Genomic DNA, 13017 nt, shown 5'->3' on the forward strand with positions numbered 1-13017 from the left:
GATCCAGAAGGATCAAGTCCAACTCTTGTGTTGATGGCACCCATGGGGATCCAACCCCAAACTCTGGTGTTATTAGTACTGCTCTCTAACCAGTGTAACCAACTGACCTAATCTCAGGGTCAATTTCCAGATCTCTGTCTTCAGATTGGAGATAAACCCCAGACACTGTTTGCTTCCTGGTGGTTCCCAGTGAAGCCTTTTGGTTGCCTAAGCCTTTCGTCCTGCCCACACGTCTGGCACACAGCTTGTAGTGTATATGGACAGGGTGGCTGCCTCTTGCTCCTTACTGCATATTTTGGATGTTGCACAGGCAATGCCATAGGAAAGGGAAATGACAGAGAAGATGAAAAGATCTGTCTTAAGCACAGAACTATTATGTTCTAATGCAAGTAAAAACTATTGTAGTAATGTATGTCAAAAAAATAAATTGAAACCATTTTTAATAAACATACTTTAATAGAACATATGATTTTTGTAGCTATGCTCGCACTCTTCTTCTTTCTTTTTCCATTTTTTCCTATATCAAGTGATATCTTAAGTTTTTACACTGTCCACATATCTGAATACCCAGATTTCCCATTACTACAGTGTGAAATAAACGATTGCTGGTAAGTGATGATTCTCACTGACCTGTGAAGTATACAGAACAGATTCTATTAGTTCTCCGCAAACTTTCAGTTGAAGTGAGCTGACACCTCTCTCCAAAGCTCCTATTTCCCTTTTTCTTTTTTTACTTTTGATTTTTCTGACCATAATTGGAGGCAAGTCAGCATTTTTAAGAGCTGAGAACCTGTGACATCCAGTCCCAGAGGGAAAAACATAATTTATTATTCCATGTAGTTTTCTGACTGCTAAAGAAGAGAATAAATATAATTATAAAAATGGGTCTTATAACTTTTCTGAATCCCAAGTGTGTATCTTTCTCAGCCATCTATTCTCTCTCCTCCAGATCACAATCCTCCAGATCACAATCCCACATGCACTAAACTACACACAGAACCCATCTCCAGACTTCAAGTTAAGGGTATCACCTACTGCCTCATATAGGGGGATCTTATACATCCTATTTTTCCACCTTTTAAGTTGTGTCTTCTATAGAGAAGGTACTAGAAGTTCACCTTTACCTTTACCAGCTTACCACTTTCAGCATTTTCTGTTCTTTCAGTATTCCCAGCAGTTTGAGAAATACTGTTTTCCTTTTCCGAGTGCAACAGAAGAACTGAGAAATGAGTTAAATGACTTGCTCTGGGCTGTACAGGGACTCTGTCACAAATTAGGATATGATACTGTTAAACAATACTGTAGAAGAATACACTACCCTCTGAAGCTGAACTCCCCGTTTAAACTGACATATCCTATAAACAGGCACCATGCTACAAGAGCAGAGCTCATTACATGACAGATTGAAAGTCAGTTTCCAAGTATCAGAGCAGCACATTCTCCTTGAGCCTTCCTTGTTAGTAAGTTGTGAATCACGTATATCCCATCAATAACCTGTTGTTAAAAACAAAAGTTTTCCTTGTTAGATCAGGCAGTACCATTACACAAATGTTATATTGTCTTTCACATTCTATTTTGCAGATAAACAAGACTACTTTAATTACCCTGATCTGGTACACCATCTCCAGTATAGAAGGTATAGTACTGTATTTGCAATACAAGGAAGCTTTATTTTAGGTATTAAATGAAATGGCATTAACATAGAGTACGAAAAATACTGCCGTGTTCATCACAGAATCTTTCTTGAAGGAACAATTGTAAGAATGGATTTCAGATTTTACTGCTTATGTCAAAGTATTAAATGTTGTACTAAATTATATTTTGTAAAATATAAAGTCTGTGCCACAAACAAGAAATATTTTATATTATTTATATTAAACAACATCTCAGGTATATTTTAATTACTTATATTTCATAATGCAAGGTTAATTCTTGTTGGACCTTAAAGAAGCAGGAGGTTAGCAGAGTCAAAGAGCCATACAAGTCAAATTTTATAACAAAGACTACTTTTCATTTTCTGTTTGATTAGGGCAAAATAGCCATTACAATCAATATGACAAGCAAACAGAAGGACTAAGTGCCAAAGAAATAGATGGAAAAATATTTCAGGAGTGTGGATGTTTTAAGAAAGGAGATTAGAAAGATGGCATCAAAAGCCCAGAGGGGTATGAAAGAAACGTCATATTCAGGCAAGAAGAAATCAGAGCAGTAGAAAAGTCATCATTCTTGATACTTGATCAAGCAGCACAGAACAACTGTTGTGCCTAGCAGAACAAAGAATTCTTGCATCTGCAAAAAAGAAAGAAAAAGAAATAATAGCAACACAGTGTCTTCCTGATAAAAAAAGTCAATGTGGGTGTCCTTGAGAATATAAATTGAGTACTCTGTAAAGGTCCCAGGCCAGAAACTGTGGAAACAAAGTAGATCTAATGGCACCAAACCCCTTGTCTGAGTTAGCACTGTATACTGAACATACCATATATTTCTTTTTCCATTTTCTTCAGGAGTACTTGTTTGAAAAGCTTTTGTGTAAGCTATGGCAGAGCTGTGGGAGTTGGAAAGAGCATCCCTCCACAGCGTGGTGTTTCAGCACTCTGGACACAGCTGGGCCTGAGTCCTGCCCTTTGGCTGCAAGGAGGGACATGCTGGCACCAGTGCCATGCCCCAGGGGGTTCTAGGGCCACATGATAGGACCAAAAATTTGGGAAGTACAGATCCTGCCATGACATTGAAAGGCAGCTGCTCTGTGAAACAATATTTGTATTCAAATGAGAGGCATTCTTCTTCCTAAGGTTATGTAGTACATCCAGTGATAAATATTGGTCACGGGGCTTTGCCTCCTACAGAGAGTTTGCTGAGGACATAATTAAGATCATGAACACAAGGTGAAACATAAAAAATAGGATTTCAAGGAAAAAGTACATTTCCCAGGAGAGGCTTCTGGGTATTGTGGAGAATGAAATTTCGAATGAAACTGCAATGGAAAAATCAAATAAAGCCTAGGTTTTACAGACAGAGAAACATACCATTTATCACAATATATTTTTAAAGGAAGGGCTTCAATAGCTCACAAGAACTGGGTCACAACCTTAATGCTGGGTGACTGAAGTTACTGCATTACTATCATCACAGATTATTTTTGCCCCAAACAGGTTTTAATAAATTGTAATGTGGGAATTAACTGCTGCTTTCTGATAAGGAGCAAGTCACCTTCTATTATCAGGCATCAAATCATTTTAGTATTTTGCTGATATCTTCTTTTCATCTGCAATATGCCAAAGAAAATAGTTTGTCTGCCCATAGAGTGGAAAGAAAATCTGCCTGAATAAGACAGTGATAAAAATGGATACAAAAATTAGCCCTCGAGGACAGTAGATTTCCCAAGACCTTGCTGAGAACTCAGAGACAGTTATATTTGGCTGCAAGTACTCAAGCCCAAGCTTATTTTCAGAAAATTATAGATCCTATCCAGAGAGCTTAAAAGATGGCAAAGATATTTAAAGGAAGACCAAATTTTATTTATTTGTGATTACTTTCATCAATGGAAATTCTTTCATTGATTATGGAAGACAAATTGATATGGTATGACATACCATACCATTGATATGCTATGACAAATAAGTGAAAGACAAATTTGTTGTATCATGTGAATTTGGAACTCATAAATCAAGTATGGGCCAAATATTTTCTTTTATCAATTGGAATATGATCATAAGGATGTGCCTATATCAGGGATTGAAGGGCTATATATATATATATATACATATATATGGATACATATATATATAGAGACTTATGGTACACACTCAAGCACACAGGTGGTACACTTGAAATGGTGTTTTTTGAAACAGAGGTTGCTACCATGCAATATAACAGCCAGGACACTGGGGAGCATCATTTTAATATGGACACAAGGTCTTCCATTACCATAGCTCTGCGCATTTTTATGGCACATTCAAAGTTAGACTGCTGGCAAGCTGTCAGTTTTTTCATATTTGTCATGGTTGTTGACAGAGATCTGTTGCAAGTCTGCTCTTAACCTATCTATCAGTTACCAAATGACTGTCACAGGAGGACTTCTCCACTATTATCTCTCTGTTTTCAATTACTCAGTGCTCTGTCCTACTAATGGATAACACTTAGTAAAAAGGACAGGAAAGTGCACATTTAGTAGTTGTGATTGACAGAACTGATAGGTAAATTCTTTGCTGTGTAAGACAAAAACTCAAGCTGAAGGTCTAGAAAATTATCTCCCATATAAAATGCCTACAATTCCACCCACGTGTAGATGAGGACGGTAACATGTCCTTCATGCTGTGTGATAAAGATAGAGAATGTGTGTCTTGCCTTCCCTCTCTTGGCATGTTTTCTTGACTGAAATTCTCTTTTACTGCAATATGTATTTGAAGACGGTCCTCCACCAACACAGCAAAACCTTCTGAAGGCTCATACCACAAGTTCAAGTCAGACACTCACACTCTGCTGGTCCAGTTTCTGAAAGGGAATTGCAGCTTATTTATCCCAAATGCACCTGCAGTGGACTCTCTCCTGACTCATAGTCACAGTAGCAAGACTGAAGGAGAGATGAGCAGCAGAGCTGGAGCCATGGCTTCCAGAGAAGGTTGTCCCAAGACAGCTGGTTTGGAACAGCATGCAGGGATCTGGTGTGGTTGTCTACTGCTTGGTGTACGACCCTGAGAATTTCATAGAAACGGCTCTCAGTTTCTGGAGTCAGTGGGACTTTCTCTTCAGGGTCTCTGGACAGATCGAAGAGCAGTGGAGGATCATGTCGTGTAATGAATCCTCCATGGCAGAAGCAAACGTGAGAATCATAGCAACCATTAGAGTCCTCAGGACTGAAGTTTGGAGTGAAGAAGAAGACTTTCCAGACAGATTCACCTGCAATTTACAGCCACAAAACAGCTGGTGATAAAGTGATAAAATAACAAAATGGAAGTTCCCTGGTCTTAGGAAATTCCACCAACATGGGAAGTCAGTGTTTCGGTAAAAAGACAGTACAGACAGTCTGTAACAGAAACTGCAGCATACTGAAACACTAAAACAAGATTGAACAAAGCAAAAATAAGCAAAACATCATGATTTTCATGCTACACATATTTATGAAGCAACTATGATAATTTCATTCCCTTGGAAGAATTCTGATTAACCAAATTACAGAATACTTTAAATAACATTGTGTTTTATATAAACAGTGCTAAGAAGATTTGCAGAAATATATACTAAGTCTTCTTCAAGGCTTATTAAAATGTATTTTTGCCCCTTGACTATATTTACCCACTGCTGGGCCCTGTCTGCTTCTCATTTTGATTATCTAAATAATTTCATTGTTAACTTTTCCCTCTCTTCCTCTCTTTGTTGTATTAACCCATTGTCCTCTGCCCCATGCTTTCATTGCAAACACCTGGATACTTATTTTATTAAATGGGATGACATGAAAAGGCATAATGGATGCTAAATTCCTGTCTTATGCTTCTATATGATTTTTCCAAATATAAATGATAAATAACAGTTACAGTAGCACAATTCTTAGGTGACATTCTGCTTTGCAAAATAAGAATCAAAATTCTTCATTTATAGACTGGTCACTCTTAGTTTAATTTTCTGTGTACAGAAAACTGAACTGCCCATCCTCATGTAATTTCAGTTGGTATTTTCACTGTCTGAAAATCCTAGTTATTTCTTGGAATAAGAATAGGCAAATATCAGTTGGTTCTTTCAAAAAGCACCCTCATACAAGTCAGTGGAGGATCAGAAAACACTTAACAAGAAAGCTGTGAACAAAAAACTTGTTACTATTTTCCTCAAGTATCACAGAACAGATAGGAAAGGCAGAAACAGACAAAACAGAACTTCCAGGGAAGCACACCATCCTCCTACAGCCAAAGCAGTATATAGTTCTTCAGAAATGGAACAAAGAATAATTCATTAGAGTAAGAAAAATCTGTATTTTATTCTTAATAAAAGCAGGTCACTAAACACCTGAGATCTATATCAGATTAACTGCCCACTTAAGAACTATAAAAACATTGGAAAATTGTAGTCATCAGTAATTTACATTTCTCAGCACCCTGTTGTGTTTTTTTTTTATCACCTCAAGTTTTTAAATACTGTGTGAAAAAACTCTGGTATTTTGTTGAATTTTGTTCAGGTCACAGAAAGCTTGTTAACCTAGTAACAGGCTTTCAAAGATTTATGTGTGCTGCAGTAGTTAATATTTATTAATCAATTCATTGGTACAACAGAGTGGATGGCACAAGAAAATGTGGGATGGGTAGAGCAGAGATAAAGTGGTATATGCCACGCTGTAGCTACATCACACTGAGCTTTTAAAGAATCAAAACAGGTTTATAGAGAAATGTTTCAGCAGACTAAAGAGTCACAGGCTGCAGTTCTAGACTATAGCATGGATTTAAAGGACAGTAGGTGACCTTAAGATTCTTTACAGCTTCTTCTATTCCATGGTATTATTCACATTAGAAATGATTTTACCTTTAGGAACCAATTCAATGACAGAGCCTGGGGACTACCAGTTCACTTAGTCGCCACTTAAATCGGGGTCGGATAGGTGATGGCTATTATACACATTGGACTGGGAGAACCCTCTAAATGCTCCTTGGAAGTCAGCAAAGGGGAAGGACTTTTAAAGCTGAGTGACTTGCTGGCACAGACAATGGGACGTGGCAGGTTTTAAAAGGCTCTGGCTGTGAGAGCCAAAATGGCACAGTCTTACTGGGAAAAATGAAAGGAAATTTAAAAGAAGGCAAAGCAAGATAAGGCCAGGTAGCATAAGATGGCATTCCTTCATCTACCTCCAGTAACATTTTGAAAAGTTGGTCTAGCACTTGAGTCTCTTGTTTTCTTAGAATTAAGATAAACAAAATCAAATACTGACACTTAAATTTATTTGAACTTATGCCCAAAACATTTCCAAGAAATATACCTCTTATTCACTGAGATTTACAATTTTTATTCTGAGAAAGCATGTAATTCTGTACTAAGCATTGGTTCAGGCTCCTCAGACATGTTTAATTGGCAAGATGGATGATAAAAACCATAAAAAGCCAAAGGGCTTGATTAATGAGTGCACTGTGTGCCATTGTAGACCATGCAACATTTGCCACACCTGAGAATTTGATTCACAACACTATAACAACTTGACAGAAGATCAGCAGAAAAAAATTATATGGCTACTAAAATGTCAGTTAAAAGAAATTCCAATAAGGCCATGCACATGAGAACTTTGTGGTCAAGCTGTCTTACCACACATCGGTCTTTCATGGTACATCTGTGCTGAATGACATTGAAAAGAACACTTTCAGACACTTTTTTTTGGTGTTGGGCATTGGAGCACCAGGTGTGCTGAAGGGCTTACAGATAGCAATACAAAACTGGGAACTCCAAATTAATGGAAGTTGGTACAAGCAGCCCATATAGGTAAGAAATGGGGAAAAAAAGAAAAAAGGAAATTGCACCATGATATTTTTTTCCCACACAAAATAAAGACTTGTTTAGGTTTTGTTATGTGCAGAGCATGCAGCATGTTTCAAAATCATGCGTGGGTTTGGGGACAAGGCACGTGTGACATGTCTCATGTCTGAGTGACACTGCTAGTGTTCTGAAGAGCTGATGGTACTTTATCAGATAAGCAGCTATAGAATGTCACGAAACACTGAGCTCTGGAGTGCAAAGCCTGTTCCTGCGCAATGTTTATCTGTTGCACTGCAGCAGTGTTTCTGGAACTGCATGTTGTGCTGGAGAAGCAGCAGACTTTAAACACCTCTTTGCTAAGCATTATAAAAACTAAAGCCTGTCAGTGACTGTGGCTGAGGAGCAGCCAGTGCTATATACCAGGAGGCATTAAGAACTGTCAGACTGCTAATCGGTAAAACTGATGAACTGTATAAGGCGCTATATTAAAAAGAGAGAGCTCTCTCTCAGTCTCTCAGCTGATATAAAATCTCATTTTGTCAGAAGGTTAACTACAAGGATCAAATTAATCTCCCTGTAATTAACAGTACCTGTGTTCTCCAAAGCATCTGGGTAGTAAACCCCCGTTATATAAAAAGATAACTGTATGTCTCTTCCACAGTGAAGTTAGTAGTAAAATTGTCAGGGCTTCCCCAAAGCCAAGTATATCAAGCCCCTTCTGAAACGTAGGTAGGCTCTAAGCCTGCAGCATCCTTAAAGGTCCTGTCCAAGTGCTTCACAAATAATTTCAGTCCCATTTTCCTGCAATTCTCCAGTTCTGTGACCTGTCCAATAAGTTCGCTCTCAGAATACCTCTTTCCTTTAAATGTAAGAAAAACAAAAATTAAAGAAGTTGTACTTCTAAATAATTTCAAATTTAGATAGGTTGCCATTATTCCAAGCAAATCTGCTATGAACACAGTTGTTGAGTATTCAGTCTCCCTAGAAGACTCCTTTTATTATCCTTAACCCAGCTATTTATCCTCTCATACCGACAATATTGCTCCAACAGACCGGTGGAGGCCTTGAGATTAAATAAAAGTCTCTCAGAAAGATATATTAATATATTCAAGATGAAGTGACACACTGGATAGGGATGCCATCTCTGTTATAAAAACACCCTTCTTAATCATTGGTGGCAAACTGGCATTTTCTGATAAGCAGTTCTTGATGTGAAGAGAAGCCATTGTTGTGTTATTGCCTGGACTTAATTTTCACTGAATTTAATCTATGACAGTAGCTTTATAGGTTTGCAGCTACTGTCATTTCCTTTTCCTATATTATTGTGTTCCTTCTTTCTGTAGAAGAACAAGTTAAACAGGGCTGTTCTCCACTGCACACTGGGGAGCTAGTCCCTTCTTGATTTCAAATGCCTCTGAGGGGAGCCATTTGGGTGTAGCAGACCAACATAAACTGAGCCAGACTTTTCTGTGTCTCAGGTGTGCTCTGTAGCCATTGTCAACTCCCACACTCTAACTCATGCTTTTCAACATTTTTAGACAGTAGCAGATGAAAACTGCAACTCACTTGAAAATTACTTTCTTCAGATAACTCTTGTTATTAGATTGAATCCTTTCTTCCTGCTTCCTCTAAGCTCAATCAGAATTTTTAGGTTCTCAGCTAATCTTATTCATAGCAGATATCACATATATTCAGCTCCTCGATAATTTAACAATGTAGAAAAGGCTTCAGTTGTGAAATTCTTGTAGAACTATATATAGATCTATATAGCAAAGACAATACTGTTTGGTTACTATAATGAAATTATACATATTATTTTTATGACTATGTGCATTCCTCAAACAGCTAATAAAAATACACCATTTAAATTTAAGAATTTGCAACTTTATTGTTCCTACAATGAAAATTACTTCTTTTTTAATATATATATTTTTTAGATATCTTATTTTAAGTGTCTGGGTATCTTAAGGTGCTATAATGCTACATTGGTCAAAAGACAGCACATCATGTCCCAGTGTAGGTCGAGAATAACTGAGTGATATTCAAAGACACAATGTTGATTTACAACAATCACTTGTTTCTAGAAGAGGCTTGCTTAAAGAACTGTGCAGAACTTACAGTATTTAAGTGAACCCCATGAAAAAAAACAGCAGTAGCAATGATTTTAAAATATTTAGAATAAATCCTACAGTGTTAAGTATCCACTAAACCAGAAAGGACTGCACATTCCTGAATTTCTAATAATCTTACTGAACAACTGCTGCAGGAAAAACACAAGACACACTGAAACCATGCCCAGACTGCTGAAGACAGAAATCTCATGACTGAGTTCATTATCTAGAGTAAGTGCTGTGGTATGAGAAATTCCACTGAATTCTGTTCAAAAGTCAAGATTATGTGTTGAATTGTAGTAGATGAAAAATAATTATTTTCCTGAATTCTTCATCATCACCTTCAAAAAGAATTGATTGATCATTTGCAGTGTTTTCTTGTTGAAGAAAGTCCTAAAAGGGAAGAATCTGTGGGTATTGAAATTATGCTGCTAAAGTAGGAAGTGTTATAATGCAATGTTATGCCTCATATTTAGATGTCTTAGGTGATAGCAACATGCAAGAATACATACTGCTCTGGAAGAAAAATTCAATCTGTTGTAGTTTCATGGAAATAATCCAGACACCTGCTAAAGACTTGTTTCAAGAACATTTACTTGCTGAATGGTCCATGTAATTTTCAGGTCATCTAAGCAGCAGCTGATGGCAAGCTGAAGACAGAAGATAACATTGGCACACACACACAAAAGAAACCTAAACCAAAACAAACCAGGAAAAAAAAAAAAAAACCAAATCCAAGAAACCTGCTCATTTTCAATCTATATTAAAAGTCCTTGAAAACAGAAAAGCCTCATTTTATTGCTTATGAAAAAAATAGTCTTGATTTTCATGTAGTGATTTTCCATGAGAGGCAGAAAGAGATTAAGAACACCCTTTCAGTAATCAATTAATCAGTTAAGAACACCCTTAGGAACAAAGCAGAAACACTTTGCCAAAGATGGCAAAACCCAAAGAGAAATCTATTCAGAACTGTGTTTTGTATTTTGATATTTTTCCTGTCCTTGAGGAATGCATTTTACTAACAGAAAATAAATTTAGGACAATAATTTTCCTCTTTCATAAAGTGTATGCAATTTTTCTGAGTGAAAAGAACAGATCTGTAAGATTCAGGGAGCAATTTTTCTGATACTAATCAAACATATGGGACAAAGATGCCATTGAAGTCCTAAGCAACTTCTGCAAATATTTTTAGACAAGCTGGTGCCAGCCAAAACCAAACCCATCCCCAGGAACTTTTTTATAAATTATTTTCTTCAGAAAGTTTTCAAAATTTGGATGTCAAAAAATAAGTTGTTGACACATGGAATACTAGTGAAGTACTCAAAATCATTAATATGAAAATTACTACCATGCCTAACGTTTAAGTTACCAGATGCACATCTAAAACCAAAGAAATAAATGTTCAAAGTTGCTTTAAAAATGAAAAATAGAAATTTTGTAACTGCAGTTGCCTGAAATTTTGTGCTGTGCCAAAGAATACCGAATAATCATTTTCTTTACTTTAAAAAGTCAAAGAAAAAGGTGAATTAGTCTTCCTTACAAGTTTCTTAGCTAGTTGAACTCTTTTATTTTTCCTTTATTTTTATAAAATTACTAGGTTGCTTAGACAACCTTTTAAAAAAATAATTTTGAAAATTTATTCAATTAATCATAAATGACAACAGAGCAAAGGAGTTTCTTTTATGAGACTAAAAAAATGGGTTGAAGAAAACGAACATTTGCAAGTAATTTGGCGCAAAAAAATATCAGTATCAGGAAGTCCTAAATATTAAAAAAAAATCAAATCATATTGCCTGAAATTTGGTTTTATTGTAAAGATGTATGTGCAGTTCAGCATCTGAAATATGAGACAGCAGTTTTTATCCCAGTGTTAGAAAATGCATGCATTTTCCAGAATATGAAACTAGTAAAAGATTACAAATGATGTTAAACCATAAATCTGCAATTTTCCTGATACTGAGCAAACAATGCAAAAATCCTTCAAAATCATGAATTAAGACCCTTAGCATGAAAAATGACATAGCACAGGAGATTCTTTTACAGATGATCAGCAGGGACTCTGGTACAAATTTCAAATTTGTTCCTAAGAACACTTCTAGAAGTGTATTTTCTCTTTCACATGGGCTTGTTCGAGGTAATGGTATTTCAGAGAAATTCAACAGTTCTCCAGTTTGGACTTTTATGCAAAAGCCAAACTTGATTTCACAGTTCTCCAGGCAGCAAAAATGTCTGAATTTGAAGAGTTTTAGTAGAGTAATGGGAATAATTTCTTGTTTTGGTTGAATACAAAGTGGATGTAGAAATCGCCAGCTATTCTCCAGATGACAGCAAGTAATGGAAAAAGGAAAGAATCCTGACTCTCTCTTATAATTTTCAACTTAAAAATGCATGTATACAGTGCAGTGAAAAACAGGCTTTACCCTTTGGAAGTGCAATAACCTGCTAAAATCTCCTTCCTCTGAGAATCAAGAACAGAGGAAGATATCCTGTGGATGCAGATGAGAAAAATATGTTTTAACTGTTCCTTATAGAGGACTTAGATGGAAATACCAGCATCATTTTCATAAAAGGTTACTTAGGTCTGTCATTCAATTAATACAAAATCATTTTGGAATTTTCAGGGTTTGTTTGTTGGGTCTTTTTGGGGTTTCACTGGGGCTTTTTGGTGTTTGTTTTTTGGTTGTTTTTTTGGGGGAGGGAGTTGTTTGTTTGGGGTTTTTTGTTTGTGTTCTTGTTGGGTTTTTTGGGTTTTTTAGTAAGGACTCATTAATTGAATTAGTGTACAGGAAGTCTGGCTTGTGCTTTCCATGGTGCAGCCATATTCCTGCCCCTTAGCTTGCAATCTAAACCAGGATAAAGGGAAGTGAGAAGAAGGCATGAAGCAGAAAGGGAAAAAAAAAAAGTCTCAATTTCAGCTTAAATAACTATGATAATAAGTTTGGTTTATGCTCTTGCTATGATTAGGAGTAGAGTTAGTATTTTTTGAAAGGACATTATTTAATTTCTTTTCATTCCCTTTATTTCTCTCTCTCTCTCCCTCTCTCTCTCTCTCTCGTTCTCCCAAAATAAGTAGGGGAATGCTGGTAGGGAACAGAGCCCTGCAAATCCCAGGGTATAAATAACTCTGCCTGAGCCTAACAATAACTCTGCTGCCACCGACACAGAGCAGAGCAAAGGCAAGAAAATTCTTTAACAGTATTTGTCATGCTTGTCAGGGGGAACACTTTCCTACCTAAAAAATTGTGAGCAGAAATGCGTATCAGATGATTAGGTCAATTCTCTTGAGCTTGATACAAACTGTTTCCTGGTGTCTCTTCATGCTAGAAATGCTCTTCTCTCCTTTGACAGTCACGTTATTTCACACTTATCAAATAATGTGTCCATAACTGTGTCACCCAAATTCAACTGCAGCTGCTCTGATATAAGACTCAAGATAGCATATTAAAATTCTTAATGA

General features: G+C 36.6%; 1 protein-coding gene across 1 annotated transcript in view; it reads right to left on the bottom strand.

Annotated features, from left to right (window-relative positions):
- Positions 1–509: 509 nt before the first annotated feature.
- STS (steroid sulfatase) overlaps positions 510–13017 on the bottom strand; it is a 97764-nt gene continuing 85256 nt past the window's right edge. The window contains exons 10-11 of the mRNA XM_053935502.1: positions 4477–4899; positions 510–1494 (exon numbers count right to left, since the gene is read on the bottom strand). Coding sequence (XP_053791477.1) covers positions 4517–4899 — 383 coding nt within the window. The 3' untranslated portion in view covers positions 510–1494; positions 4477–4516. The remainder of the gene's footprint in view (positions 1495–4476; positions 4900–13017) is intronic.

Source organism: Vidua chalybeata, chromosome 2, assembly GCF_026979565.1.
Source record: "Vidua chalybeata isolate OUT-0048 chromosome 2, bVidCha1 merged haplotype, whole genome shotgun sequence".
Classification (NCBI taxonomy): domain Eukaryota; kingdom Metazoa; phylum Chordata; class Aves; order Passeriformes; family Viduidae; genus Vidua; species Vidua chalybeata.